General features: G+C 46.1%; 1 protein-coding gene across 2 annotated transcripts in view; it reads left to right on the top strand.

The window, feature by feature from the left end:
• NCAPD3 (non-SMC condensin II complex subunit D3) overlaps positions 1-24,116 on the top strand; it is a 47,089-nt gene that overhangs the window by 16,442 nt on the left and 6,531 nt on the right. The window contains exons 11-29 of one of the 2 annotated variants that reach the window (XM_079954488.1): positions 23-275; positions 762-824; positions 1,922-2,005; positions 3,768-3,841; positions 5,701-5,835; positions 6,935-7,155; positions 9,802-9,993; positions 10,104-10,201; positions 10,358-10,473; positions 12,363-12,473; positions 12,850-12,964; positions 13,059-13,166; positions 13,989-14,227; positions 14,803-14,882; positions 19,418-19,555; positions 21,473-21,606; positions 22,564-22,763; positions 22,916-23,026; positions 23,924-24,100. In XM_079954488.1, the coding sequence (XP_079810614.1) occupies positions 23-275; positions 762-824; positions 1,922-2,005; positions 3,768-3,841; positions 5,701-5,835; positions 6,935-7,155; positions 9,802-9,993; positions 10,104-10,201; positions 10,358-10,473; positions 12,363-12,473; positions 12,850-12,964; positions 13,059-13,166; positions 13,989-14,227; positions 14,803-14,882; positions 19,418-19,555; positions 21,473-21,606; positions 22,564-22,763; positions 22,916-23,026; positions 23,924-24,100 (2,649 nt within the window). Of the gene's footprint in view, positions 1-22; positions 276-761; positions 825-1,921; positions 2,006-3,767; positions 3,842-5,700; positions 5,836-6,934; positions 7,156-9,801; positions 9,998-10,103; positions 10,202-10,357; positions 10,474-12,362; positions 12,474-12,849; positions 12,965-13,058; positions 13,167-13,988; positions 14,228-14,802; positions 14,883-19,417; positions 19,556-21,472; positions 21,607-22,563; positions 22,764-22,915; positions 23,027-23,923; positions 24,101-24,116 lie in introns of both variants that reach the window. The other variant, XM_079954489.1, reaches the window with a different exon arrangement.

Genomic DNA, 24,116 nt, shown 5'->3' with positions numbered 1-24,116 from the left:
CTTGGGGTTCTTCTTCCAACAGGCCTCCTACAGAGTATTTGCTCTTGATGTGGCCTTGGCCCTGTTGGACCTTCCAGAGCGGGAGCAGGACATCACCTTGTCTGAGGAGCAGCAGGCATTTCTGAAACACAAATTCCTAATGCAGACCATGGTCCTCGGGCGGTGCGTGGACAAAGCCCCAACTGTCCGCAGCAAGGCACTTTCAAGCTTTGCTCAGTGTCTCGAAGCGAAATCCACACTAAACAGAGAGAACATCCAGGAGCTGGTGCAGGGCAGTAAGTATGGTGGGGGAAGTGAGCGCTGATCATCAACAGGCTTCATGATGTTTCGGACAGAATGTGGGACGTTAGACTAACAGGGTCCAAGATTCAAATCCCTGCTTTGTCCTGAAGTGCACTGATGACCTGGGAGCAGTCAGTATCTCTGAACCTATTCTACCTCACAGGGTTGTTGAGAGGATTGAGAAGTGTGATAACCCCATGTGCACAGCTCTGAGTTCATTGGAAGGAGGGCTGCCAACTAAGAGATTCTTCAATGCAGCAAGAGAGAACTAGCACTCTGGGTTTCCTTGTGTTGACTCGCTTCAGTTGATTGTAGAGCTAAGGTCCAGAGCTGGGCATGATCTAGCTCAGAGGCTGCTAGTTGTCAACCCCTCCTCTGCTTCGTGTGAGCTATCCTCAGACAGTGTGTGTGTGTGTATAAAAAGCCTTCTTTGGCTGCCAAATTGCATTTAATCTTCTTCCTTTTACTTGCCCCCACAGCTGCTAGTTCTACAGTACAGGACTCAAACATGCCTGCAAAGACATTCGTAACCAACACAGAAGGTGAGCCAAGCCACCAGATACTGGTAACCCTTTCAAAATTGCCATGCCTGTTCTTGTAATGTACCAGAGGAACTTGGAATAAATGCTTGAACCTATTAGGAATGACTCCTGGTGGAGAGAAAGGAGGATAGCTGAAAGACTGCCATGTCTCATACAAGCCTGCCCAGATCTTCAGAAGAGTTCTCTCTGTTTCTATCATAAATGCCATAAAACCATTCAGCAGGAATCAAAGAGAGGTCTGTCAGAAACTCTTTGCTCAGGGAACTTGCTCCATACCCCTTAATACCAACAAGCAGCTTGCTTGATCAACTGGTTTGTTTATAGCCAGTGTTCAACTGTGTTGAATTTATTGATATCTTGTTGTACCCACTCTGTTCTCACATTGTCTTTGGTGATTTTGGATTTTACTTTTAATGCTGTTAGCAGCCCATTGGGTAGAAAGGCAGGACACAAATTAAACAAACAACGAAACCTAACTCATAATTATGGGAATGTGCCTTGGCTGAGGCTATAATCCTAAAGCTATAATCTCACCAACTGGTCACCTTTGGAGTTGACATCCCAGACAGGTGGGTGAGATGTTTAGTAAGACCCTTATTTTTGTCCCTAATCACTTGCCCACCAGCTGTCTAAGACATAAGAGTCCTGCTGGATCAGACCTGAGGCCCGGCTAGTCCAGTATCCTGTTCTCCCAGTTGCTAATCAGATGCCCATGGGGGACCCTATGAGCAGGGCATGAGCATGACAACACCTGCTCCCACTCTGCCCAGTAACTGGAATCCAGAGGTATTTTGCCTCTGATACAAGATGAATGCACCATGGAGTTATTTGGAAAAAAAGTAGCAGACAGGCCAATGAATGATAATCCACATCTTTGCTATTTTCTCCTTCCAAGCTGTCTTCCTTGAAATGTTGGGTCATTATGACATCACAGCTTCAGAGTGACATCATAAATCTCCTCTTTCTTGGTAGTCTGATCTCTGGGCAACTCTTTGGTTATGGGTAAATGGATCCTGATACACTTAGGTGTAGTTTCTGTTCAGTAACCATTATTATTATTATTATTATTATTATTATTATTATTATTATTATTAAAGCTTCCTCCAGCCATTGTCTGAAGACTTTCCCAACATTCAAAACTTTAGAGGTGACCGAAGAGCGCAACACTACTGAGTGTGATGGTATGCTGGACCCATTCTTGGGTTTTCCTTTTTAAAATTCACTCACTTTGTCCTACTTGATCATTTTCAGTATATTCAGGGTTGTTGTTTTTTAATTAAGAAAATAGTTACCTGTACAGAATATTGTCGGCTTTATAGAAGAAGATTTCACACATTATATCATGGTTACTTGTGGGGCAGATCTATGTAGAAATTGTGTGCGGACCCCATGGCAATTGTATGTGTGAATGAAGAGCCTTGGGAATTGTAGTCCTATGAAAAAGTTGGGAATTGTAGACCCTTTATTAAAATCATTCACCCACGCTGGTTGGATGATGGGACACTTATGCTGCAATCCTGCACCCCCCCTTATTTTGGAGTGAGCCCCATTGAACTCAGTGGTACGTAATTCTGCGTAGGCCTAGGATTGTGCTGATTAACAGCTTAGCAAGGAAGAGATGAGAGATAATCCTGACTGCTTGATTTTTGACTTTATGTGTGTGTGGTATGCGAGTTGTAATGTTTGGTTATCTTTGAGAGGAGAGAGAGCTGGATGCGCATAGTGCCTCTTTTATCTCTCTTTATGCATATTGCCTTGGGCACTTCTGAGTTGAAAAGGTGGCTTGACAGTATGTGTGTGAGGATAGCTAGCTAGCGCATGCCTGTATGAGCTGGGAAGGTTCAGGTCTCTCCCCTTAGCCCACAGATTTATTAAATGGCCTCGGGCAGGTCAGTATCTCTGTCCTGACCCTATTCGCTCCATGCTCCTCTTTTTACTATGGCCTACTTTTATGGCGCAGTGGAGCGTCCTGAAGATAGAACTCAGTTCTCAGCCAATAGGAAGCCAAGGTGGTGGTGGTGGTGGGAAACTTTGAAGTCCCCTCCCCCCAAAGAAGAAGTTTGTAAAGGGCAATTGAAGGAGACTTTCAGAAGAGAAGAATAAAGGAAGATAGCTGAGAGAGAGGAGACAGGCCCACCTGCATAGAATGGTTCATGTGCTAGTCTGATGTGCATAGCAGTATGACAAAGAACATAAGAGACACCCCGCTGGGTCAGAATAAAGGCCCATCTTAATCTACCATCTTGTTTTTCCAAAGACTCTGCATTGAAATCCTCTAGGAGCCCCAGTTCACACGGACGGAAGGCAGTAGCCCTTTCCCACTGTTACTCCCTGAGTGCAACAGCATTCCACCCACTTGTGGGTCCCAGCAACTGGTGTAAATGCCTTTGACCCATATTTTCTACCTTTGTGAAGCTGCTTCTGGGGAAAGCCCCACTACTTGATCCAGGAAGCAGTTGCACACAGAGCCCTGCAATTGGTTGTTGTTGGGGTTTTTTTTTGGGGGGGGGAGTATTTTAACCAGTTTTCTTACACATCTCACCCTGTAGGGTGGCACTGTCACGACCAAGCCTTTTGCTCATTTTCCAACCCAGCCTATCCACAGGTGGGGGCCCACCCTGAGAAACAGGAGTAATGTTTCTGTGTGGTGTCAATTTGACCCCCTTCCAATTCTCATTGGATAACACCTTTGCAACTGTTGTGGGATTACTGAGAGAATGTATGTGAAGTCCTCTTGAGTACTGGAAGCGCTCTATAAGAATGCTAAATCCATACAATGTTCTGCTGAGCATACGATCTTTCCAAAACCTCTTCTCCACCACCACCATATTTGTTATTGTTTGCTATGTTTATTACAATTTAAGAAGCATACTGTGTACGCAATTTAAAATACATCAAAAAGTTAAGAGCTTCATTCTCTTTTCTCCCACCCCATTGCAACAGGAAAAGAGATCATGGTCATGCTGAGGCTAAGAGCTGCGGATGACAATCCAAGCGTTAGGAAATCCGCCCTCCAGGTATGTTCCTGTCTTCTTTTTGTGCTCCCAGTACCAAAGAATACAAAGCTGTATTCTTTAAAAGTAGCCAGTTTTGCAATGAATCATAAAGGAACACATGGAAAATTGCACAGTACCCAGAAGCGACGTTCTCAGTATAATGGCTCCCTCTAATAGCAAGCTCAGTCAGCGAGTGCCAAAAGGATTGTAACCAAAATGAGGCCGCTAAGAAACAAGTGGAGAGGTACTAGGGTGTTTGTGGTTTTTGCAGAAATACTAAATTTTAAAAAGTTTTAAATTACACTTCCCCCTTCAGAGAGGTAATCTCCCTCCCTTAAAACAACAACAACAACAACAACCCACACAGCCCAGGGGGGGCATAGCATCCATCTTTAGCAGCCACAGAATGCAGATTGTTAGAGGTGGGAAACACTCAGGGGTGGGGAATGGAGTATTGTGGATGAAGGCATAGCTAATTGGAACACCGAGCAGGGACGCTCAACACTAATGTAATATTGCAGGTCTCACTTGTCTCCATAACTGAGATCAAAGTATTTCTGGTGGTTTCAAGAGTTGGCCCACTTAGCACAGTGCATTCAACCCTGACAGGTAGAAGGTTCTCCAGGGTCTTTTTCAGCTATGCGCTCTGATTGCTCTTAACTGGAGGTACCAGGGATTTTACCTCCCACTGCATGTGTGTGCATTATTTTTTTTTAAGCTAGAGGCATAGTGAGCTATTTTATACCAGACCAGAAATGTCTCCTCTCACCGGCAACAGCTCTCCAGAGTTTGGGGCAGATGCCATTCCCATCACCTGTCATCTGATCCTTAAAAAACAAAAGAAACCCAAAATCAGTCAGTGCTGGGGACTGAACTTGGGACCTTCTCCATGAGATCAGATGCTCTACCACTTAGTTCTGGTACTTCTCTCCATTCGGCCACCATCTTCATCCTCCCTTAATTCGGAATTGGAAGCATACATAACCCGCACCAAAGTCACTGCGAGAGGGAGGGCTATACTTCTAAATAAATCAAATTATCTTAGATTGGTATTGATAATGGCTGAGAGAAGATTCCCGTCCCTGACAGTGACAGCGAATGATGAATGACTTGAGAAATGTGACCTTAACTTGGCCAAATACTTGATCTCCTGCTGAGAGATTTATTACTGTGTAATGAAATATGTAAGCTTGAATAAATCACTTTTTAACATTTAAACCCTCATGTTTAGAATATTTATAGTGGCATAATGAATCTGTGTGGGAAGGTAATGAATTGGCACACATTTGAATGCGGAACTGCACAGACATCAGTTGTGCTGAATATTGTAGGTTTCTGTAGCTGGGATAATTGGCTTGTTCCAGACTCCCCCGAGGGAGGCCACCATCCGGGGACCAAAGACTGCTAGCATGATGGCTTTGGAATCTGGGTCTCAAATTTGGCAAGACAGCCTGTCCCAAATTTCCAGATCAAAGCTCTGGGATGATTCTGACATCTCTCAGTGTGTGTCTGTCACTTAAGGCAAAAAGTGAGGCCGGGGCTTTTCCCTTCCTGACAAACTTTTGGCAGCAGTGGGTGGGGCCAAAGGTGGAAATAGGCGGGGCAACAAATGTTAGCATTCTCTTTTGTATAGTGAGCTAGTTTCTACTCAAATTCACATACCCCTCTCTATCCTCCAGGCAAGTAAGAAGCATTCTCACAGTTCAGAGATACATTCCAACCAGGCAAAGATGCTCAATGAGGTTGCAAAGCAAGGCTGGTGCGAGGTGTGGCCTGGGAAGAGACCCAGTGGCTGGATAGAGAGATCTGGAGTGCCACATCTGGCCTCCAGGCCTGAGGTTCCCCCATCTCTGACAGATGTGTATTTGTCCGATCCCTAGGTGTTGATGAACATCTTGAAGCACCATGTGATTTCCTGCACCTTGGAAGACTTGGGCACGCTCCAGGATCGATGTCGTGATGCTGCAGTCTCTGTGAGGAAGCAAGCCCTGCAGTGTATCACAGACCTATTACTGGTGAGAGAAGTTGCTGGCTTTGCTCTTGGATGTGGCTGTGTATGAGAACTACAAAAAAAAAAGCCAATCACTACAACTTCAGAATGCAGCACCCGAGCAATACTAATTCTCCACGAATGAAAGATGAGTACAGTGGTACCTTGGGTTAAGAACTTAATTCATTCTGGAGGTCCGTTCTTAAGCTGAAACTGTTCTTAATATGAGGTACCACTTTAGCTAATGGGGCCGCCGTGCCACTGCCAAGCGATTTCTGTTCTCATCCTGAAGCAAAGTTCTTAACCCGAGGTACTATTTAGGTACTATTTCTGGGTTAGCAGAGTCCGTAACCTGAAGCGTCTGTAACCCGAGGTACCACCGTAATTGAGACTTTGGTGATACTTTGTTTATTGATTCTGTGCATGGCCATCACTATCACCCCCCAGCCACTATTTTACACTAAACGTTGATGGGTGGACCTTGGAGGTCTAGTGTAAAAACAGAATAGACCGCACAAGCTTTTTCAAAGAAGAGATCCTTCACCGTGGAAGCTCCTATTCTCTGGACCCTCTTGTCCATTGCTATTAGGTAGATGCCTTCACTGTATTGTTTTCAACACCCTCTAAAGACTTGTGTGTCTGGGCAGACTTGCTTAAACAAAACAAGTTTAATATGTGTTTGAATTTTATTATGTGTGTATTTACATATGAGTTTGCTTATATTTTAATGTTAGCTTCCTTTTAACATTTGGTTTTGTCAAATTTTTTAATGAATATTTTATATTCTATGTAAAGTTCTTAGCGCTTATGGATTTTTAAACAGTAGATAAGTTAAATGTCAGTCCGGTCACTGGTTTAAAGCATATTTTGGTTCTGTATATCCTTATATCAAAGAGGACGGAACCAAATGGAAAGCTTTCAAGCTGCCCTATCCCATTTTATTTTGCTCTAATGGCAGGACAGCCCATGTTTAGGTAAAAATTCAAGGCTGCTCATCCTTGTACCATTTCAGGCAACCTGTGATTAGCTGAAGAGCGTTGTGATCATTTGCCTGCTTCTGATGCCTCATTATCTGAAATGTCTGTCTTAATGTGATCAGTTGATCTCTATCGGTCTCCTTTCAGTCTCAGCCAGACAATGTTCTGATACAGAAGGCCTGGCTGACGGGTGTCGTTCCCGTTGTCATGGACTGCGAGGACTCGGTGAAGGGGAAAGCCTTGGAGTTCCTGGACCGGCTCTTGCTGCAGCCTATCAAGCAGTGCAATAAGTTCTCCCGTGAGGACAGAGGCCAAGTGTTGGCCTGGGACCTCCTTATGCACTTCACAAAAGAGAGTCAAGAACTGAGGTATAGTCCGTAGCACATGCAGAGCTATCCCTGTGCGGAGCGTCACCTATAATCTTACGCTCATGTTGTCATGCATTTTTAACTTTTGGCACTATATGAATATAACCGCTTTGCCTTTGATCAGATGCTCTGCAACTGAGCCACCTGGTCTTATTGTTAGGAATTTTCTTCTGATGTTAAGCCAAGAGTTGCTTCCTTGCAAGTTCCACCAGTTAGCTCCAGTCCTGTCCTGCAGAGCAACAGAGAACAAGCATGGCAGACGTACAGTTATTGGAAGATAATGGATATGTGTCCCCTTAAGAACATGAGAAGAGCCTGCTAGATCAGGCCAGTGATCAGTCTAGTCCAGCATTCTGTTCTCACAGCGGCCAGCCAGATGCCTGTAGGAAACCCACAACCACGACCTGATCACGAGAGCATTTTCCCCTCCTGCGCTTTCCATAAACTGGTATTCAGTTTATAGTTTCTCTGACAGTGAACATATATAGCCATCATGATTAGTAGCCATCAAAAGTATTATCATGTATCAATTTGTCTAGTCTTATTTGAAGGTCATCTAGGTTGGTGGCCATCTCTACCTCTGGAGGGGGGAACCAAAGATCTGGAGCTTGTGTGGTTGCAGGAATCATTTTCCCATAGTCCGAAACTCCAAGCTTCCTGAACTCACACTGAGAAGCAGAAGAGATGGACAAGCTGCTTCCATTTGAGAAAGGGTCATTTCTAGTTGGCTGCCAAGGCCAGTCAAAATTTGTGGAACCCTGATAAGTGAGAGGCTCTTGGGATCTGGGTCTGTGGTGGTGTTTGTATAGGGAACCTCTGGGCCACTAGTTGCCTATTGCTTAATGTAGCCCTTTTGAGTGCAGAGATTGTGGAATGATAATCGGAAGCATGCAAATGAGAAAGGCAACTATCATTCATTAAGAAAGAGGCATTTGTCTTCATTCTGGAGTGCAATATGCTGCTTGTCTGACTAAGCTTTGATTCCATCTTTTGTAAGAGACCTCAAAAGGGATGAGGAGATGCTTTTAGAATGGCAAGAATACGCGTGCTGATTAAAAGCAGCGTATGTTTTATTAGTCAATAGCATGTAACAGTTACTGAAATAGATCACTTGCTCATGGGTCGTGCCGCGGTGGAATTTGTGATACTGTCACAAGTCCCAATTTTGGGCCTTGCGTGGTATAATTGGCATTTCTATATTGCTTGCTGCGTTTTCAAAAGCACCTCTATACCTCTCTTCCCCTTTCCCTCTTTAGAACTGGGGGAAACGTAAGTCAATTACTAATTTTTAAAATTCATTTGAGCCACAACGGGGGAGCATTTTGCACAGAGAAGTAAGATATTTGGTGGCCAGAAATGATGCAGGTTCCAACCTGCTCTTAGTCACAAATATGTTTCATATTTAAGGTGGGATGGGATAGAAAGCTGTCTGCAGGTTTGCTGTTCTGAATTTAATGTTTTTGAATATTCTTAATTTTCCATCTGCTTTGGTAAAGGTTTCCAGGAATCTAAAACATATGCAAGTTATTGCTGCCATGGTAGTACCAGGCAAGCAGAATGACTGTGTTCAGACATAATGATAAATGATGTCTTGTTATTATGGGAATGTGTCTTGGGTGCTCACATGATGTCTCGCCCCCTTCCTCCGGTACAGCAATGAAGAGCATAGAAACTTTGCTTCCATTTTCAGTTAACCACAGTTTTGTGTTACCTGGTTTAAACAGGCCACCTTTGTAAACCAAAGTTTGAGGTTGGCTTAACCATTGTTGCCATCCAAGCATAACACCAAGCTGTGGTTAGTCAAATGTTCCAAGCAAGTTGGGTGATTGTGTCGGAGAAGGAGAGCAGAGAACGCATGAGGCTTGTGCATAATGTTGTCGTTGTTATATTTATACCCCACCCATCTGGGTATTATACAGCATGGATAAAAAATTGTAAAACATCAGTCATTTAAAAAATCCCAGTACAGGGTTGCCTTCAGGTATTTTCAGTTTATTTCCTTGACATCTGATGGGAAGGCATTCCACAGGGCGGGTGCCACTACCGAAAAGACCCTCTGCCTGGTCCCTGTGACCTCACTTCTTGCAATGAGTGAACTATGGCTTAGGACTGCCTCTAGACTATTGTAGTACAGTGGTGCCCCGCAAGACGAATGCCTCGCAAGACGGAAAACCCGCTAGACGAAAGGGTTTTCCGTTTTGGAGGTGCTTCGCAAAACGAATTTCCTATGGGCTTGCTTCGCAAGATGAAAATGTCTTGCGAGTTCCTGCGGGTTTTTTTTCCTCCCCTCCCCCTTTTTCTAAGCCGCTAAGCCGCTTATCAGCTGATCCGCTAAACCGTTAATAGCGCTAATCCGCTAAGCTGTCAAAGGGCTTGCTTCGCAAGACGAAAAAACCGCAAGACGGAGACTCGTGGAACGGATTCTTTTTGTCTTGCGAGGCACCCCACTGTATAGCAGATGGAATTTGGAGGAACATGGGTTCCAATTCTTGCTGTCTGTAAAGCTAGCCAGCATTTCTCAACCTAGTCTACCTCACAAGGTGGCTGTGAGGATGACATGCGACAGCCCAGTTTAAGGTAGTTCATCCAAAGATGGCCATTTTTTTGCTACCACTAAGCACCCTTTGTTTCTGTCCTGTTTTTCAGCCACTACCTGACCAGAGCTTTCCGCATATGGTCGAAGCAGGGGAAATTCTCCTCCGTGTTTGTTAGCAGTGTCGTCTCCCATACCGAAACCGAGCGTGCTGCTCCTGCTTGGATGCTGCTGGCAAAGGTCTCCGGCTCTTCACCCAAGCTAGATTACACCAAGATATTTAAAGCCTGGGACAGTATCAGCAGGCAAGTGTGACTTTGCCCAGGTGGGAGGCAGCCCTGTGTGTCATTCAGAGAAGGATTTTTGTCTTACTCCATCCGGGCTGTTTGCAACTTGAACATTCTGGTTCTTTCAGGGAGCCTGGTGCTTGCTGGCAGACCATGGTGCACATCCTATGTGTGATTGGGAACACTGCAAAGCACCTGCCCAGCAGCATCCAAAGCAGACTGATGGGTGAGTGTCCATTTGAAAAGCCAACTTTACCCATCTTCTGAGTGTTTTCGTGTTGTCCTAGAGCTCTCTACCTGTCACCTGAACTAACCGTCTGGTCTGTCTGCCTCTCTCACCAGCTCATGTTAAGCTGCTTGATGTTCTTCTTTCCCCCCACAGATGATATCAAATGTTGGCTGCAGGACTCCCAGTGTCCTCTGGAGGCGATTAGCCCAGCCATAGAGACTCTGCAGAAGCTCTGCACTGCCTCCTCAGATGCCCCAAAGGAGACCCAGGTGAGGCTCAGAAAACCGCCTTCTAAGCACTGAACGTCCCACTGGTTACCCTTCTTGAAACTGTCCTTGAGCTATGCTTGCTTCCCCATGCTTAGTAACACACGAGAGAAGCAGTGGCGAGTCCTACTGAGAGGAGGGGTTCTTCTGAAGCTTGTTTGGGATTTCTCAGCAATGCAATCAGTTGTAGCCCATCGGCTTCCCTGAAGGACTGCTTTCTCCGACACCACAGGTTGCCCCTTTTGATATTAGCAGCTGCCAGGATTTAGTCGGAGCGGGCCTGCTTTGCTTCAATTCCTGGCACTGCCAAGTTAAAAAGATTTGCTAGCAGGTGCTGTGGGAGCCACCTGCCCGAGACCCTGCAGAGATGCTGCCACTCAAGATTGGGCTGGGTCGATGGAAGCATAGAAGTTGATTTTAATAGTCCACTTTTGAGACCGCTAGCCATCTTTTCCTGGTTTGGAAGAAAGGGAAGATTATGTCAATAATAATAATAATAATAATAATAATACTGTGATGATGATGATAATACTGTAATAATAATAAATTTCTTATATGCCTTCCATCTGACTTGGTTCCCCCAGCTACTCTGGGTGGCTTCCAGCAAAATATAAAAACATCAAGCATTACAAACTTCCCAATACATGGCTCCCTTCAGAGGTCTTCTAAAAGTCTGATCATTTCTTACCTTCTTGGCATCTGATGCGAGGGCATTACACAAGGTGGGTTTCACTATCAGGACGGCCTCCTGCTTGTTTCCTTGTAACTTCACTTTTCACAATGAAGGAACTGCCAGAAGGCCCTCAGAGCTGGACCTCAGTATCTGGCTGAAAGATGGGGGGTGGAGACTTCTCCTCACGTATACAGGACCGCATCAACAGCTCGGAAATGTACTGGGAACCAATGGAGATCTTTTAGGACCAGTGTTATATGCTTCCAGTGGCACCCAGTCACCAGTCTAGCTGCCGTATTCTAGGTTAGTTGTAGTTTCCGAGTCACCTTCAAAGGTAGCCCCACATAGAGTGCACATAGACTGCATTGCAGTCATCCAAGCAGGAGATAGCCAGAGCATAATGAAAGGCTTCCACATTTGATTGCTTATGCAGGGGTACTAACTTAAATGTTGTGGGGGCCCAGGTAAGCCCCACCACACATAATTGATCACATGATGCATTACACACACACACACACACACACACCATTTGAATGGGAATGACCATCAACGGGGGGGAGGGCTCATATATTTTATTGTGAGGGCTGAAGCCCCCACGGCCCCTAGGAGTTGGCTCCTATGCCATGGAGAGAGGAGCTGTGTGGGTGGGTAAAGACCTTGTTCCTATCTGTTTGTTATTGCTGGGTGAGGCCTGATATAAAGCAGTTTCCTGTCACTGCCGAGGAGTGTTGGGTGTTCTCTTGCTTACCAAGGAGCAGTGATGAGGTCTGCCCAGCACCCAGCATTACAAAAAAAAAGTATACCCTAAAATACCTCTCAGAGCCCTTTGAATCACTCAAGACGTTCCCCAATAACTGCTGGAAGCGGGGGGGGGGGGTGTTCTTGGCAGAGGAGTTGATGTGGAAAGGTCTCATTGATGCCAGAAAATTCAAAAACCGCTTAATGATTCTTTGGCCACTGTGGAAAGTAGAAGGGTCTGTTAAGACAATTTAGCCCGGTCCCTGCAGCTGGGTTTCCAAAATAAACCCGCATTGTTCTCTTCTGGAAGAGGCTTCTCATCAAAGGAAAAACTGCTGACTTTTTAAGAGTGATCAGGGGATTTTCTCAGCCTGGTGGTCTGAGAAACTTACATGTTGGGAGGGAGAGAAGGGGAGAGGGAAAGAAGCAACAGTGGTTCCTTAGTAAAGAATTAAATCAAGGTCTCTCCATGTTTGAACAGGATATGCTGAACAACTTATTTGGGGGTCTTGTAGCCACGTGTGATCATTTCATCTCGAGTATAGTCCTCCAAGAGCACAGAGGAGAGCAGCTACTACAAGAAGATGCCTTGGTAAGTGAGACCAAACTATTATTATTTATTAGCTGCATTTATATGCGATCTTTCTTCCCAAGCACCCAAGGTGGTTTACAGTTTTAAAGTACTAAGGCAAATGTTCTAACATGCAAAATTGGGAGCGGGGAGAAAGGAGCCGACCAACTAGAGCAGGCACTGGTGTTTCCCTGTACCTGTCTCCCTCACCCTCTTCTTCATCCTCAAAGGGTGGGTGGTATCTGTTGGTTCTTAAATGTTGCTTTTCTAACATCTTCCTTTGTTCAGCAGCACCAACCTACAGCTTAAACAAGGGATGTGACGGAGCTAGAAACTTCACAGTTCACTAGAGTTGTTCTGTACAGTATGTTAACTCTCAGTGGTTTCCTTTTGGTAGGTTAGACATCTCTTTATCTTGGGTGAGGCTGCACAGCTCTGTCCCGCCAAAGTGGAAAAACACATTTTCTTACTGATACAGTCCATCCTGGCTAGTTCTGACACACTGGGCGAAGGTAAGGCCTTCCTCTTCTTTTGGTGTGCCCTTTTAGAGGGTACCTGCCCAGTTTTGGATGCCCCATTCTAACTTTGGCGTGGTTCTTTCCCTAGCGTCTAGCTCTGGGAGTAGCGAGGACCTTCCACCATCTCAACCATTGTCCCAGTTCAGAGGCTCTATGTTTCCGTCTGTTGTCAGAGCTCACGCATTCATTACGCTAGGTAAGAGCTCTCCCTTGCACAATAACTCCTTACCATGTGCCACCTCTTCTTGTTATCCTCATCCTTCTCCAGTAAACCTTGGTGATATATCAGGGCCAGTGAGCCTTTTTCAGCTCAAGAGCTGCATAACCTTCTGAGAGCTCCATGCCAGTGTGGATGGGGCCAGAGGGGAAAGTTGATAGGTTTTTCTCCTATGTGCAGTAGGTGTGTGGGTGTACTTACCCCCCCCCCCCAGCCAATCCTCCATGCAGGCAAGCAAGGGGCATGATCAGAGTTCAAAAACACATTTCAGCTAGGCAAACACACTCAAGGAGAGTGCAAAGCAAAGCTGGGAAGAGATGCAGTCTGGGGAGAGGCTTAGGGAGCTGCATTTGCCCCCCCACCCCTGCCAGGACTGAGGTTTAAAATATCCCCTGCTAATAGACTCCTTCTACCCAGAGAAACTAAGCAGCTGAGTTTGGATGTTGGAAATGGTAGGCATTGAGACTTAGTCATACTCTGGGTAGAACCACTGAAATCAAATGGGTTTTAAATGAATCCCATTGATTTCTGTGAGTTTACATTAGAAATGGTTAAGTCTTGATCCAGTTAACTGTCTTTAAAGATGGCAGTGTGTTGGTCTAGTGGGACTGCAGGTTGCACACAAGGGTCTCCCTTTGGCCCTTGAGCCACCCTTCCCCTGTTTGTTCTTACAGAGGATTATTTCTCTTTCTGATTGCTTCCGCGTCACTTTGCTTGGGCCTGCCGCACAGGCGGAAGAGATCGGTCCAGTGGCTCAAGCCTAATCCTCCTCCTTCCTCCCGGCTTCTTGCTCTTTGATAGGTAAGCTTTGCCTCCAGCATGAGGACCTGGCAAACAAATGCATTCCCGCCTTGGTTCGAGAACTAGAGCTGTCCAAGGACGTGGCTGTCCGCAATAATGTCGTCATCGTGATTTGTGACCTCTGTATCCGTTACACCAACAAGGTAGACAGGTACATCCCCGATGTCGCCATATGCTTGAAGGATCCAGAACCTTTGATCCGGAAGCAGACGCTCATTCTCCTTACCAACCTCTTGCAGGTGAGTCAAGCACAGGTTGGCCTTGGGGTCTTCTCTGTTGTGCTGCACTTCGGCTCTGATGTCAAGGATGGCATGTCACAACAGGAGGCCCTAAGTTTGCAGCCCTTAAGATGGTGAAGGAGAGCCAGTTTAGTGTAGCAGATGGATTGAACAGATGTCAGTTCAGTTCCCCACCACCACCTCAGAAGCTCAAAATATGGCCTTCAGACAGTCACTGTCTCCTCTCTCCTCTTAATCTCACAAGGTCCCTGGGAAGATAAAATGGAGAGGGAATCTGGGCAGGGATGTGATTTCCAGTAGATGGGAGCAGGGCTTTGCTGCTCTATGCACCTCATCCCTTGGCAACCAAAACTAGAATAATTTGGGCATCAGACTAAGAACGAGAGAATAGGTGAAGATATACAACCATTGCTCGTTTTACATAATTATGGGTCATACAGTTCATTAAACTTGCACAACAAGGATTTGCGGTGGATGTTAGCAGACTTGTATGCATGCTGTGGATTCTGTGGAAAGCCTATTAGCCTCTGAAGCACGCTCATCCTCTCCCCCTCCCAACTTTTGTTGTTGCATAGGAAGAATTTGTGAAATGGAAAGGATCCCTCTTCTTCAGATTTGTCAGTGTTTTGGTGGACCCGTATCAAGAGATCGCAAGGTAACACCATCATTTCTTCCCCCGCCCCGGAGTCATAAAACGGATGAAACCTGGTTCTGCTTCCACATTTTGCTTATGTCTGAATGATGGGGAAAATCTTGCAATTCGTTCCCACTTGGTTATTTATAAGAACAACTCTGAAAAGTAGAAAACATTTTTTAAATAAAAGCTCTGGCGTCTACAGTTCTGCTCAGCAAGCACAGACTTGGGGAGAAACTATGTTACCCTTCCCATCGTTTTATCTTTTCATGATGTCTTTGTTAGTCCTTACAAAGCAGGTGTGGATAACACCCATTCAGGTGTTCTTTCCCTCCTCTCCACCAAAAGGAGCAAGAACAAAAGGCCTTAACCTAATTTTTGGCTGCATTTGCCAAAGAAAAATATGTTGAGTAGGCACAGCCATTGAGTGGGTGGAGAGATTCAAACTTCATCCCGATGCAATGCAAATTGCCCCCTCTCCAGTCAGTTGATGAGCAGGGATGGATCAGGCCCATTCACATCAGCTGGGAAATGGGGAGCTGTGAGCAGGTGGGTGAGCGTGTGTGTGTCTCTTACTTTCATAAAAAAGTGTTTATAAGTCTGCTTAATGTTTTAAAATCTTTCCTGTGGGTTTGGGATTGGAAAGTCTTTTGGGATTGTCAGTGGCAATTTGACATTTCCCACATGTATGCTTTCTTAAGATTAATTCTGAAACTCATTCCCAGGCTTTTAAGAAGTTGTCCTAAAATACGGGTCTAACAGGGACAACCTTGTTGCCCTTTGGCTTTCATACAGCACCTGCAGTTGGTGTCACATTTTTCCTGTCTCTCCAGCTGGTGGCGGTCTTGTATCATCCTTTAATGTGCTTTCTGCACAGCCGTTTATGTCTCTGTGTGTCCACTTTCTGTTTCGAGGGTAAAAATGGACACTACTCATTGGTCACCAGATTAAAGAAATCTGAGTCAAATAATTGTAATTGATTAATTACCTTGCACTGCAGACAAAACACTAGTCCAGGAGCCAGAAGAATCCTATCTTTGTTTTTAGGCCACACACACAAATACACGCATCATCTTACACACTCATCATTTTAGAAGACACAAAGAGATGGTGCCTCTTCTGAGATGGTTTTTCCACTCTTTTTTAAAATCAGTATTTGTCCTTAAATGATTTAAAAGATCTGTTGTCTGATCTGTTAAGAGACCTTTTTTCACCTGATTAAAAATATTTAATCTACTTGATCTGGACAATTAAATGTTGTGTCTCTTTCACCTGGAAGCTCTGGGTGAAATTAACTTAGGGATGGGGGATCTGTAAGACTCCAACTCCCAGCATCATTGACCACTGATGATGATAGCTAGGATGGCTGGGAGTACCAAAAGCATCTAGAGCAGGCATGGCTAAACTTGGCCCCTCCAGCTGTTTTGGGACTACAACTCCCATCATCCCTAGCTAACAGGACCAGTGGTCAGGGATGATGGGAATTGTAGTCCCAAAACAGCTGGAGGGCCAAGTTTGGCCATGTCTGATCTAGAGGGTCACAGGTTCCCTATTCCCTGGGTTAACCCATCTCGACCCTGGGGTTAGGCTGACAGGTACAGATTTTGCCCAAGACCACCTAGACTGAAAAAGGCCTGCCGCACAATTAGGTGTACAGTGTGACCAAATAAGAACCTATCTTTCCTGAGACCAACACTATCCACTTCCATCACAATGGCTCACACCACATGGTGGCTGTCTTCTTGTGCTTCCAAAAAGACAATCGGGATCCCAAATGTTTTCAGGTTATGTCTTCTTATCAGGTCCGTCATTGACAGAATAGCAAGCTTCGGAAGTCACGGAACTCTTTGTGTAGTCTAATTCTGTGGCTTTCTAAAACTTACTACATGGTAAAAGTACCTGTTTTTTCAGAAGGTACTGTCCAAACTAGCTTGTATCCTATATTTCCGCAGATTCAAAAATAATAATCTCTTTTTCTTAATTTTTTTTTTTTTTAAATGGAAGCATTTGAGCTCGGCCATTAAAAATGCCTTCAACCAGATAAGGTGAATGTTCTAGACCTCTCTGTATGATCCCAAATCAGAATGTGACATTTCCTAAGCTCACTGTGTGCCTTATGCCAGGCATTAATTGCAGCATAAGATGCAATTTGGGCATATCGGTGTGAGCTGCTGCTGATCCATATTGCATCTTCTTTTGAGTCTGAAATCCCTGTCATCATTTAGATCCTTGCAGATTTTCTGCATTTAGATAGCCTGCTTATTTGGGGGTTAAATCTGCAGGATTTATTTGAAGAAATTGGTTTAAAGTTTATCTCAATATCTTACCCCCCCTTACTGTTTTTACTGGTGTATCTATAAGACTCCTTGCCCATGAGCTTGAGCATTCTATTTAAAAAATAATAACAACACACACACACCAGATAGCCAGGTGCTTCTGGATTAAGACAAGCACTTTCTCTTATAGTTTGTCCCCAGCATCCTCGACTTGAAAAGGAACACAGAAAGTTGCCATATATCAAGTCAGACCATTAGTTCATTAAGCTCAGTATTGTCTATATCAGGGTTTCCCAAACCTGAGCCTCTAGCCACTTTTGGACTACAACTCTCATCATTCCTAGCCAGCAGGACCAGCGGTCAGGGCTAATGGGAATTGTAGTCCAAAAACAGCTGGAGTCTCAAGTTTGAGAAGCCCTGGTCTATATTGTCTGGCAGCAGCTCTCTGCGGTTTCAGGCCAGGAGTCTCTCCCGGTTTTGCCTCGAAATGCCATTGGAGATTGAACCTGGGGCCTTCTGTGTGTGAAATAGATGCTCTCCTGGGGCCCTTTCCTGGTATTCTGGTTCTGAGGGTTGCATTTAGTGGCAGTGGCTAATAGCTGTTGACAGACAGTCCCTCTAAAAAATGATCTTGATGCTTTTTAAAAGCCACCCATGTTAATCACCATCGCCCCCGCCTTGTGGCAATATATTCCGCGAGCTTAATTATGCATTCATTTTGACTCTGTGTGAGTTTAATTTTACTTATCTGTACTTCAGTCATTCTTCAATGCGGAGCTTTCCCCATCCCCCCCCCCAATCCGCTCCTCCACAGCAGCCTGTTACAGCGTTGAGACCGTAGCAGTGAGCTGCCTTTTCCTGTGGAGCGCATCAACGTTTCATTTAAAAGCTGCCCGGCTATTAATGGGGTATTCTCAATAAATGCCCACACGTAGGGAGCGAGTAATTTTATTAAAAAACGCTCCCTAGTCATTGTGGATTCCAAGCTGTGTCTCAGGCCGGGAATACCAGATCTCCTTAATAAGATCTTGCTAGCACGAGTGACTGCTGGTTAATTATCACAAACACTGTAATTACTGTCGGTGTTTACTGTTCAACTGAGTTATTTCTCTCTTTAATTATGTTGAATTATAATTAGAAGCAAAATTGCAGGATGGGCCCTGAAAGCTTTTCAAAGGAGTCTTGGATAAGGGAGCTGTGTAGCAATAGACCCCGTGTTTCTTAAACATTGTGACGTTTAAGCACCACTCTGATTTGAGGTGGGCTTCAGCAAGGGAGGGGAACCCATGGCCATGTAGAGCTTTGGGACTGCAGTTCCCTTCAACACACTCATCATTGGCCATGTTGGCTGGGGCGGATGGGAATTAAAGCTCACCATCAGAAGAACCACACAATTTCCCCCACCCCCCACCCCAGGCTGCATTTTGAGAGAGGCCCTTTTCTCTTGGCTTCTGTGCCACTCAGCTGGTCCGTTGCAAAATGTCACCAGTCTACAGAAAAAAAAGTACAGGACAGGCAACCTCCGATTTAGACGCGACAGATATGTGCACATTCATGCTTGGTGCACGTAGCACAAACCCGGAAGTGACCCAGAAACGTCATAAAATCCATCACTAAAAAGGGGAGGCAGAACAGGGTGTTTCAACCACACACGACTTCATGCAAGCGCACAATAACCTGGAATGTGACCTCCACACAAATCTGGCGTTGCCTTATGTGATTTAGGTACTTTTGGTCCATATCTTGCGATTGTGTCGCAAGAAAAAGGGTTAAATGCCTGTTAATCAGGGCTGTGTAAACTGTATTTCCAATCATAGTTTGGGCTCTTCCCTTGGCAGCCCATTCTGTTGCTTTGCTGATACAACAATACTTTTTTCCTGTTGCTGATCAACCTTGAGTCGGCAAGTTGTGGTCCAGGGGCTCATTCTGGCTCTGGCATAGTCTTTCTTCCCTCCTCTTCTCTCTTTAATACTCTCTTGCACATGAATCACACACGCAAAGTGGCAACCCAGCAACTGAGGTTCAGAAGGGAAGAGTACCTCACATTGCCCAAAGCGTCTGTTTCTCTCCATCCTGGGAAGAAAAGGGGCTAAGGAGCCCTTTGCCTTTCTCTGCTCACGTGGCAATGAGCTGAAGGGTAGAGCCAATGTAACTGGCCCCTCCTTCCCATGCTTAGCTCAGAATATGGCTCCCAGGTAGTTTTAAAAAGCGAGCCGCTGCCTGCAAACCAAAGCCACTGAGGTGGCCTTCTGACGTGCTTTCCCTTTCTCCTCCCTGCAGCTTAGCTAAATTCTGCTTGGCGCACCTCCTGCTGAAGAGGAACCCACTGATGTTCTCCCAGCACTTCATCGAGTGCATCTTCCACTTCAACAGCTATGAGAGGCATGAGAAATACAACCGGTTCCCCCAGAGTGAGCGGTCCGTGGAGTGGTGGCTATTTTCATTAACATGAATGGGGGTGGGAGGGAGGGGGGTTGCATGTAGTGGTGAGCAGGATCCTCCTGCGGTCAAAGCATCACTTGTCATCATTTTTATATCCCACCCTTTCGCCAACAGGACATGGGGATACTAACAACAAAATAATTCAGTCCTTAGAACCGCAGTTCAACAGCCATGTTCACCCAGAGTTTGAGCATAGGACAGCAGCTGGGCAGAGTCAATTCCAACTTGTGCCTGAGCGCTGCTAGCATGCAGGACTGCCAGATTTCATCTGTGAGAGAATTCCATAAATAGAGCAGCAGCACCAAGGCTTTGCAAGCCGCCCCTACTGATGGGGCAATGAGCAGGACACCTGCTGCTATTTGATGAGACACTGAGGCTGCGAAGTGTTTGGGCCCAGTATTACTGGCAGCCAGTGTAGTGTTTTAAGGACTGGAGTGATACAATCCCCTCGTCACCCCACATAGTAGCATTTTGCAATGCTATACTACTGACAAAGGGACGCAGGTGGCGCTGTGGGTTAAAGCCTCAGCGCCTAGGGCTTGCCGATCGAAAGGTCGGCGGTTCGAATCCCTGCGGCGGGGTGCGCTCCCGCTGCTCGGTCCCAGCGCCTGCCAACCTAGCAGTTCGAAAGCACCTCCGGGTGCAAGTAGATAAATAGGGACCGCTTACCAGCGGGAAGGTAAACGGCGTTTCCGTGTGCGGCTCTGGCTCTGGCCAGAGCAGCGATGTCACGCTGGCCACGTGACCCGGAAGTGTCTCCGGACAGCGCTGGCCCCTGGCCTCTTAAGTGAGATGGGCGCACAACCCCAGAGTCTGTCAAGACTGGCCCGTACGGGCAGGGGTACCTTTACCTTTACCTTTACTACTGACAAACATCCCCATAGAATGTTCCGGTGAAACTGGCTCAGAGCGAATAGCTAGTCTATCTTTTTATACATAAGTAATGGCCAGTTTCTAAAGTTTTGCTGCACTGTAGTCTGACTGAAAAACAGACCCTAAACTGAGACGATGCACTTTGGCTGTGGAGTTGATCTTCAGTGAGCAGGATCCTGAGGTGCCAAAGTGACCCCTGTTGCAGTTCTGTCCTAATGTGTCCTTTGGCCTGCCTTCTCCCAGGCGGGCTGTGGCTTGCTTCTGTGGGGCAAAGTCAAGCTCTGTACATCAGGGCCACCAATGACGCAGCGAGGTCAAAGCTTGCGATTCAGCCCCGATACCGGATGAACCCAGCCCTTGCTTGTTTGCAAAGAGACATTGCTTTACCTCTGATTCTCATAATGCCCAAGCCCTTCCTGATCAGACTTGGGCTCTGCCTTTCCTGAGGACTGCCATTTTGCTAGCTGCCTGCCTGTTGCCCTGACATAATGGAATGTGAGGTGGGGGGAGTTCTGTGGAATCCTGTGAGAGGGAGAGGAGACTCCAGAGTTAGGGATGTGGCGCTGGCCCTCCAGGTGATGTTGGGCTCCCAGCTCCCATCAGGCCCAGCCAGCATGGCTAATGGTCAGGGATGATTGGAGCTCCAGGCCATCCACATCCATCGGGCAGTTAGTTTCACCCATCCCTGACTTGCAGAGATGGTGATGGAAAGAGGGGACCTCAGGAAGGAGGGAAAGGAGAACGTGGCAGGTAGGTTAGTGAGAGTTGGGGTGAGAGAGAGAAGAGAAGATGATTGTACTGTGAATGCAGGAATCACTTTTTTTTTTTTTGTCATCAAGCCCGTTTCCCATTTTAATGATAGATGATTGACCTTGGGGTGACAGGCCGAATCCTGTTTCCTACCCTCCCTCTTCAGTGATATGCCAGATCTAATGTCTGTGTTTTGAATGTTGAATAGATGGGTGGCTTACACGCACTTGTGTTTCTTAGCTATCAATGAATTTCATTCACCTACTACAGAGAGAAGAAACTCTTTTCCCTGAAGGGCGAAGCTAACAAAGAGAAAAGGATGGAGATTTACAAGTTCCTGCTGGAGCACTTTACTGATGAGCAGAGGTTCAACATCACCACCAAAATCAGCCTGAACATTCTGGGTACGGCTGTATCTTCCTACACAGAAGGAAGGCACTGTGTGAAATGTTAATTCACAGTGTGATTTTTTTTTTGGAGGGGGGGGGGCTTCCAAGACTCCTTCTGTGCATGAAGTTCAGTGCCTATTGGGTGACACCCCTGCAGAGTGGCTCAGAAGTTGCCCAGTTCCAAAGATCACAAGCCTTTCTCGCAGCATTGTTGAAAGGATTGTTGTGATGATGTACCCAAAATGCCATGGATACTACAAAATATTTCCAGACTGCTAGTATTAGCTGTGAATTGTTGCAGAGTTTTCCATTTCTTGCGTGGGAGGTATTGGTTTGTTTGCCTCTTGTGCACATTTTACACTCTTTTGTTAATTCCAAGGTTTGGTTGCAGGAGCCTGCGATTGAACCGGCATTGTGTAGTGGATTTGGGGCTGTGCTCAGTGCTTGTTCCCAGGCTTAGAGTGGTGCTCTGGGAAATTCTCTTTTGGCTTAAATATCTGGGAGTTGCTATTTGAAAGTCACTGCCCTCTTCATTTTATCCTTGGGAGGAGCTTTTAAAGGAGGCCTTCACCATGAGGTAGAAAATCTAGACTGCTTCTGCAGCTACTCACTCTTCTGAATGTGCTGGATAGACTTCTTTGGTTATGCCACTGGCTTGCTCACAAGAGCCTCTCATCTCCACCTAATTGGTTGAGACACATTCATAAGAACAAGGCCCCTCTCTCCTTGCAGTGGGTGCCAATATGCTTGTGTGTGCATGTGTGCTTTGAGTCCCTTGCACAAGAGTTTAAAAGCAAGCCCCAACCTCATTTTGCATTTCCCTGTGAAGCCGCATGACTAGGTGAGCCGTCCCTAACTGCAAAGAGCCTTGTGCAGAGCTAAGACCACTTTGCTCCCAGCTTAAAATGTTGGACTTTTCTGGTGTTTGGAAGTAACCACTTGTCCCACTTTCTCCATCCTTTTTGTTTCCAGCCTGCTTTGTGGACAGAGCCCTGCCTCTCGACCTGGAGGCCAGCGCTCTGCTCTCCGACACCTTTGAGGTCCTGAGCTGCAAGGAGATCAAGCTCTCGGCCATGAAATCCAGGCCAGAGGATGACATTGAGCCGGATGAGGACCAGCTGGCCATTGCCAACGCTGTCGTGCGGGTGGCCCAGAAGAAAATGATCTCGCAAGTGAGTATAGCAGCTCCAAAGAGAGTCTGGGAAATTCCTTGGGAGTGACACCACTGTGCTCTCCCTTAGCAACATGCGAAATCTCTCTGTTGTTTTGAATAAAGCAGCCCCATTCCACTGAATCCATCTCTACTCAATCCAACCCCCCACAGGTTCAGAAGAGGAATTTTATTGAGAATGTCATTCCGATCATCACGTCGCTGAAGACCTCATTGGAGGAGAACAGGCTTCCAGCTCTGAGAGAACTCATGAACTATCTCCGGGTAATATTTCAGGCCAGGGTCATTTAGTTAAACCCATGATTTAGGGGCAACCCCCTGCCCTGGGCATTCCCTGCGCCCAGTGGGCATTGTTGCCCAGTCCTGGTTGCCACGTATTGTGGCAAGGCACATGCTGCCTGCTGTCCTGGGGTCTGAGCGGTAGAGAGGTGTGGAGATCATGATGGACTGGTTGGAGGTTGTGCGACTGATAAGGATGTCTGCAGAGGAAGAGAACCTGGACGCACACCGAGGAGCCTCTGGGGGCATGTTTAATGTTGCTGAGCTAAATGATCAGCAGTCAAAATGCCACAAGTAGCATCTCTCGATAGGATCTGGAGGCTCTTTGGGCCTGGCAGAGGCACAATTAAGCGTTTGCACCAGCCTGTTCTGGTGTCTTGATAGACTGGAGGGGAGAATGACCTGTGTCATAGGTAACAGTGGCCAAAGAACAATTGTTGGACATTGAAGGTTGAGTGAGGAGCACAAAATACACTTGGAGATAATGCCCTTCCTTATGGAGTCTTTACATGTGTGTGCACGCACACACACCAGGACTTTGGTTCAGTTGCTTGTTCTCCACACTAGCCAACTGCCATTATTGATCTTCCCTGCTGCAAGTATTATTGCCTGAGTATCTTGGCCAGACATTCTTTAAATCAGAGGGTCATTTCACCACTTGGAGCTTTAAGATCTTCACTTGAACATCAGCAGAAAGCATAGCTGATGAAATAATACCCTTCCACGTCTGCATCCCAAAGGATTTACAAGCACACCCTTAAAAACAGCAAAAATATTTTGTAAAACAGTAGAACAACCAGGTATAGATCTTAAAAACAGCCCATGACAAATATCTAAGGCATCCAGTTTAACCACCACCGACTTCTCTGTTGCATCTTCCAGGAGGTGATGCAAGATTATCGAAATGAAATCAAAGAGTTATTTGCCATGGACAAGCAGCTGGCCGCCGAGCTGGAGTACGACATGAGGAAGTATGAGGAGCAGCTGAAAATGGAGTCTGAGAGAGACCAGGAGCTGGCCAGAGAGGCAGGATCCCTTCACGTCCTGGCAGTTGCGCAGGTACAAACTCCCACCC

This window comes from Podarcis cretensis, assembly GCF_951804945.1.
Source record: "Podarcis cretensis genome assembly, chromosome: 15".
Classification (NCBI taxonomy): domain Eukaryota; kingdom Metazoa; phylum Chordata; class Lepidosauria; order Squamata; family Lacertidae; genus Podarcis; species Podarcis cretensis.
Note: the sequence above shows the minus strand (reverse complement) of the source record. Positions and strands in the feature narration are given on the sequence as shown.